This window comes from Nyctereutes procyonoides, unplaced genomic scaffold (genome assembly GCF_905146905.1).
Source record: "Nyctereutes procyonoides isolate TBG_1078 unplaced genomic scaffold, NYPRO_anot_genome, whole genome shotgun sequence".
In the NCBI taxonomy this organism is placed as follows: Eukaryota; Metazoa; Chordata; class Mammalia; order Carnivora; family Canidae; genus Nyctereutes; species Nyctereutes procyonoides.
Genome location: NW_026575091.1, coordinates 343,662 through 350,119, shown reverse-complemented (window position 1 = coordinate 350,119; position 6,458 = coordinate 343,662). Strand labels below are relative to the sequence as shown.

General features: G+C 64.1%; 1 gene segment (V, D, J or C); it reads right to left on the bottom strand.

Annotated features, from left to right (window-relative positions):
- Nucleotides 1–2,060: 2,060 nt before the first annotated feature.
- Nucleotides 2,061–3,841, bottom strand: LOC129514713 (immunoglobulin heavy constant gamma 2-like). The segment is given in 5 exon segments: nucleotides 2,061–2,526; nucleotides 2,633–2,962; nucleotides 3,090–3,140; nucleotides 3,444–3,749; nucleotides 3,811–3,841. Coding segments are annotated over 5 exon segments (1,047 nt in total).
- Nucleotides 3,842–6,458: the final 2,617 nt, after the last annotated feature.

Genomic DNA, 6,458 nt, shown 5'->3' with positions numbered 1-6,458 from the left:
GACAGTGAGAGGACAAGGGTGGGACAGAGAAGGGACAGTGTGGGGGTAGTGAGGAGACAGTGAGGGGACAGTGAGGAGAGAGTGAGGGGTCTGTGTGGGGACAGTGAGGCTTCAGTGAGAGTATAGTGAGAGGACAGTGAGCAGACCTTTTGGGGACGCTGAGGGCATAGAAAGCTGACATTTTCATGACAGTGTGGGGAGAGTGAGCAGACAGTATTTGGACATTATGTATATGGTGAGGGGATACCATATGTGGGGACAGTGTGGGGACATTGAGAGGACTCTGAGAGGACTTTGAGGAGACAGTGAGGGAACAGTGAGGGGATAATTGGGAACAGTGTGGGGACAGTAGGGGACAGAGAGGAGCCAGTGAGGAGCCAGCGGAGGCACAGTGTAGGGACATGAGGGGACTGTGAGGAGACTGCGAGAGGACAGTCTGTGGAATGTGTGGGGATTGTGAGAGGATGGTGAGGGGACAGTGAGGGGATACCGTGGGGACATTATACAGGTAAGTAGAGGACAGTGAAGGGACAGCGAAGAGACATCATGCAAAATTGTAGGATCACCACATGGGCATTGTGGGGTCTGTGTGGACACATGGTGAGGACAGCGACGGGACAGTGGGCCATAGTCCAGGGACAGTACGGGTGTGCCCACCTTGAAGAGGGTGACAGTGGCGCTGTAGCACACGCTGAGCAGGAAGAGGGTGATGAAGATGGAGATGGTGGTCCACAGCCCATCCAGCTCCCCGTCCTGGTCCTCAGCACAGCTGTCATCCAGGATCAGTTCTGGAAAGGAAGGGGGTGGTCAGTACTGGGCCGGCGGAGGGGCAGATTCCCTGAGGGACAGTCACAGCCCTCTGCAACCCTGGGTGCCAGCCTCAGCACCCCAGCCCTACCGCTTGGGCCAGGCCAGTGGGGACCCACACCCTCTGTGCTCTGCCCTGTGCTGGGACCCTGTGGGGAGAAGGGTGCCCACCTCCTCTTGCCCTGGGGGTACAGGCCCTTTTGGGAGGGTCAGCGGAGAATAAGGAAGGGCCCAGAGTGACAGGGAGTGTCCCTAGTGAACAAGTGGGTGGGAGCATCAGGATAAGCTGGTTTGTGGGGGTTTTGTGCACGTCAAGAGGGGGTGTAGGCTCCCTGGGGCAGAGGAGGGCGGGTCGGTGTGGTCAGTGTGTGGATGAGCTGCTGAGCAGATGACGGGCAGTGGAGGGGGTGGGGACCAGGGTGTTGTCCATGGTGAGGGTTCCCAAGACTGGCTCTGCTCTGGGCACTGCAGCTGGTCCTGTGTGAGGACCAGGGTATAAGGTCTGAGTGTGTGTGTGTGTGTGTGTGTGTGTGTGTGTGTGTGTGTGTGAGAAGGTGGCGGTGCTCAGCACGATGGGCTTGTTTTCAGTGGATCTGGACTCAGCGTCCATGTGGAGGTCTCCAGTGGTCCCTCCCCTGGGCACTCAGGGCCACCTGCCTCTGCCCCACTGGGGCACGGGGTGAGGTCCCCATGAGTGGACAGGCCTGGTCCCAGGGGGGATGAACTCAGGGGGGACCTCGTCACTGGAGGCAGGGTGGGGGACTGTACATGGATGGAGTGTCGTGTCTGAGGGCAAACAGGGCCTGTCCCCTCCTGACAGGACAAGCATGGCTACTGCGTTGACACAGAGCTACCAAGCAGAGCTCTCCGCAGGCCCAGGGGACAGGGAGCCCAGGGCATGAGGACAGGCCAGTGTCCCACAACTCGGTACAGAGGTGGGAAGGTCTGTGTGCTCATTTCCCTGAGGGGCCCTGGAGGGGACAACTCCTGCCGTCCCCGTCCACACACCCCAGCCCTGGCTAGCTTCTGGCTGGATTGAGGGCGCACAGGGGCTGCACCTCTGCCAAAGTGCGCTCCCCAGGCTCAGGCGGCTCCCGGCCCCACGTTGTGGCAGCCTGTGCCGCCCTCCCCACTCGAGGTGCAGAGCTCACCCACCAGTGGTGACACCTTAGACTCAGAGCTGGCCTGCCCGTACCACCCAGGGCCCGGGTGTCCCGAGCTCTACCTCGGAAAGAACCATGACAGCGTGCAGGGTCCCAGGGCAGTGCTGGGTGCTTTATTTCATGATGGGTGCCTACCCGGGGTTATGTACACAGGGGCGGGGGCTCAGGCGTCCTCAGGGGATCCTGAGAGCCAAGGTGGGGGGCTTGCTGGGTGCCGGGCGTGTTGCTCATTTACCCGGAGAATGGGAGAGGGATTTCTGTGTGTAGTGGTTGTGTAGAGCTTCGTGCATCACCGCACATACGAAGGCGTCTCCCCGCTGCCAGCGGCTCTTGTCCACAGAGAGCTTGCTGTACAGGAAGTAGGACCCGTCCTCGTCCAGCTGGGGCGGGGTCATGCGGTGCTTCCTCTCGGGCTCCTGCTGTCCATTGCTCTGCCACTCCACATCAATCTCAGGTGGGAAGAAGTCTTTGACCAGGCAGGTCAGGGTGACCGTGTTCTTGCTCATCTCGTCCCGCGATGGTGGCAGGACATATACATTAGGCTGATGGGCCTGCCCTGTGGGGTAAAGGGTCAGCACAGATGGTCAACACCAGGGTGGAGGACTGGTTTTAGTTTATAGGGCAACTCTCCCTCCTTGCAGCCCCTTTGCCCTGCTGCCTACCTGGGGTCTTGGAGATGAACTTCTCACTGGGGGACGGGAGGGCTTTGTTGTTGACTTTGCACTTGAACTGCTTCCCTGAAAGCCAGTCCTGGTGCACGATGGGGAGGACGCTGACCACACGGAAGGTGCCGTTGAACTGCTCCTCACGAGGCTGCGTGTTGGCTGTGTGCACCTGCTTACTATCCACGAACCAGCTGATCTGCACCTCAGGGTTTTCTGGGTCCAGATCCACCACCACACAAGTGACCGTGGGTGTTCGGGCAGTCACGAGGATGTCCTTGGGTTTCGGGGGAAAGATGAAGACCGAAGGCCCTCCCAGCAGGCCACAACCTGAAGGGGAAACAGCGTACAGAGGTCAGGTTTGGGCGACTTCCTCTTGAGCACCCATTAACCCATAAGGCTGTGCCTGGTTGTGCACCATCTGCTTGGGGTGCAGAGCGGGGCCCTGCTGACTCACCTGGGCATGGGCAGTTGTTACAGTTACACTTGCACTCGCATTGTTTGACCACTGCAGAGAGAGCAGACTGGGGGTTACTGGGGGCCTGGGGTGGGCACAGGTCATGGGGTGAACTTAGGTCAGGCCAGCTCATGAGGGGATCCCTGTCCAGTGGCACCCAATGGGCCCCGAGAATGCAGTGGGGAATGCAGCCTGTGGTCATCTGGACCAGGCAGCCACGCCCAGAGGACACCTTCCCAGAAAGGGGAGGCCTTGAGGGCGGGGACACTGAGGTGACTCCCCGGTGACGTGGGTCCAGGACAGCTGACCTGGCCTGTCCCCGAGTGGACCCCTCTCTGAGGTCCGACGTCTCACCTGGCTTGTCTACTTTAGTGTTGCTGGCCGGGTGGGCCACGTTGCAGGTGAAGGTCTCGCTGGGCCACCTGCTGGAGGGCACTGTCACCATGCTGCTGAGGGAGTAGAGCCCTGAGGACTGCAGGACGGACGGGAAGGTGTGCACACCGCTGGTCAAGGAGCCGGAATTCCAGGACACGGTTACAGGCTCGGGGAAGTAGCCTGACACCAGGCAGGCCAGGGCCACCGTGGAGCCGGATTGGGACCCGCAGCTGGGGGCCAGTGGGAAGACCGAGGGGGCCGTGGTGGAGGCTGCAAGAGAGGAGGCTGTGTGACCCCCAGGGTCTCAGGGGTCCAGGCCTGGGGTGGCTCTGAGCACCACGCCCACGTGCTTCAGGGAGTCTGCACACCAGGCGCATGGCCCGGCTCGCTGTGGCCACAGAACCTGGACTCCTCGGCCTGGTCAGTGCTGGGTGACCACCTGGATCACGTCCCCAGGGCCTCGGCCCCTGGGTCCCCGCTCAGGTTTTCCCTGGCTGCCCCACCTGACCACGGCCTCTGTGGCAGCCCCGACCTGGGAGCCCTGTGCCCAGTGGGCTCCTGCGGGCCCCTGAGCCCAGGCCTGCTGTCCCCGTCCGACCGCGTCTTGTCCCAGCAGGGATTTGCACCCATTGCCCAGGCCCCTCAGCACGGAGCTCTCGTCCTGGGCTGCCATGTGCCCTCCAGGTGCCACGACGTCAGGGTCAGCTCTGCAGCCAAGCACCCGGGGCCGGATCCCGTCCCTGCCCGAGCCGTCGGGACTGCCCCAGGCCTTCCAGGCATGGCTTCCTGACGTCCCTCAGGGCTGCTCCCGCCTTGGCCCCGGCCTTTGCCCCCCGTGCTCTGGGGCCCGGGCAGCTCCCACAGGCCTCCCGCACCCAGGGCTGCCCTGAGCCTGTGCGCCCCTCGGGGTGGGAGGGAGCGCGGCCCTGCCCTGGCTGTCCCGTCCTGCGTGGTGACAGCAAGTAGGCTGCAGCTCAGACGCCGCCACCCGCCGGCCTGTCCCCTTGGACCCTGGGCCCCGCTGCTCAGCTCAGGGCCCTGAAGCTGCCCCTCGCACGCCCACCACGGCTGGCAGCCCTGCCTGGGGCTCCCCACGGGCCCCTTGTTCTCCTGCCTCTGGCTCCTCGGCCCTGCACCCCGGGACCCGGCTGGCCATGACCCCCCTCCCGGGCGGGTCTCAGGGCCTGCAGGACCGCGCTGCTGCCCTGACTGGAAACCCGTGGCTCCCTCCTTCCTAGAGTGGCCCCCCTTCCCCTGGGCCCCAAGGCCTTCCCGGGGAGGCTCTGCTCCCCACCCGGCCTCACCGCCTCACACTCCCCGGGTCCAGGAGGCTCAGCTGCCCGGACCCTCAGCCCCTGAGCGGGTGGCGCCGGCTCAGCCGCTGCGCAGTGCAGCCCCGCTTGGCGCTCAGGCCTCGGCGCTGAGATTCTGGAACAAGGTGGCACCTCCTTGCCCCCCCTGGGCCTCCGAGACGGGGCATGTTCTGGGGCCTCGCTGAGCTGAGATCTGAGTGCACCTTTGCCCCTCCTGCTCTCCATCTGCCCTGCTCCCCTGCACCCGCTCCCTTCTCCCTGGGCTACTGGGGTGACCCCTGCCTCTCCTGCTCCCGCACCTGCCCCTGGTCCCCTGCACCTGCTCCCCTGCTCCCTGAGATCCTGGGGTGACCCCTGCACCTCCTGCTCCCCCACCTGCCCTGGGCACCTGCAACAACTCCCTGCTGCCTGAGCTCTTGCGGTGTCCCCCGCACCCCCTGCTCTACCATCTGCCCTGTGCTCCTTAACCAGCTCCCCTGCTCCCTGGGCTTCCGGGTGACTCCTGCCCCTCCTGCTCCTTCAGGGGCCCCTGCTCTCCTGCACCAGCTCCCCTGTTCCTGAGCTCCTGGCATAACCCTTGCTCCTCCTGCTCCCCACCTACCCTGCTCACTTACACCATCTCTCCTGCTCCTTGGGCTCCTGGGGTTACTACTGCCCCTCCTGCTCCCCACCTGCCCTTGCTCACCTGCACAAGCTCTCCTGACCCCTGGGGTCCGGGGGGAGACCCCTGCCCCTCCTGTCCCCATCTGACCCTGCTCACCTGCAGCAGCTCCTTGCTTCCTGTACTCCTGGGGTGACTCCTGCTCTTCCTGCTCCCCCACCTGCCCTGCTAACCTGCACCAGTCCCTTGCTCCCTGGGCTCGAGGTGACCTCTGCCCTTCTACTCACCCACCTGGCCCTGCTCCCCAGCATGAGCTCCCCTACTCCCTGTACTCCTGGATGATCCCTGCACCTCCAGCTCCCCACCTACCCTGCTCAATTACACTAGCACCCCTGCACCCTCTCCCTGCTCCCTGGGCTCCTCCCTGCCCCTCCTGCTCTCCCACCTGCCCTGCTCCATGGAACCCGCTCCCCAGCTCTCTGGGCTCCTGAGTTGACCCCTGCCCTCCTGCTCCCCTTCCTGTCCTGCTCACATGCACCCCGCCCTTACTCCCTGGGCTCCTGGGGTTACCCCTGCCCCTCCTGCTCTCCCACCTACCCTGCTCAACTGCACCAGCTCCCGGGCTCCTTGAGCTGTGGGGTGATTCCTGCCCCTCCTCCTCCCCCACTTGCCCTGTTCACCAGCTCCCCTGCTGGATATGACCTGGAGTGACTCCTGCCCCTCTTGCTCTCTGAGGTGCCCCTGCTACCCTGCACCCGCTCCTGGGGTGACCCCCGTCCCTGCTTTTTCCGCACCTGCCCTGCTCCCCTGCTCCAGCTCCCCTGCTCCCTGAGCTCCTGGGGTGACCCCTGCTGCTCTACTCCCCCCCTGCCTTTCTCACCTGCTCCAGCTCCTCTGCTCCCTGAGCTCCTGGGGTGACCCCTGCCCCTCTTGCTCTCCGAGGTGCCCCTGCTCCCCTGCACCCGCTCCCCTGTTCCCTAGGCTCTGGGGGTGACCCCTGTCCCTGCTTCTTCCCCACCTGCCCTGCTCACCTGCACCAGCTCCCCTGCATTCTGGTCTCCTGAGGTGACCCCTGTCCCT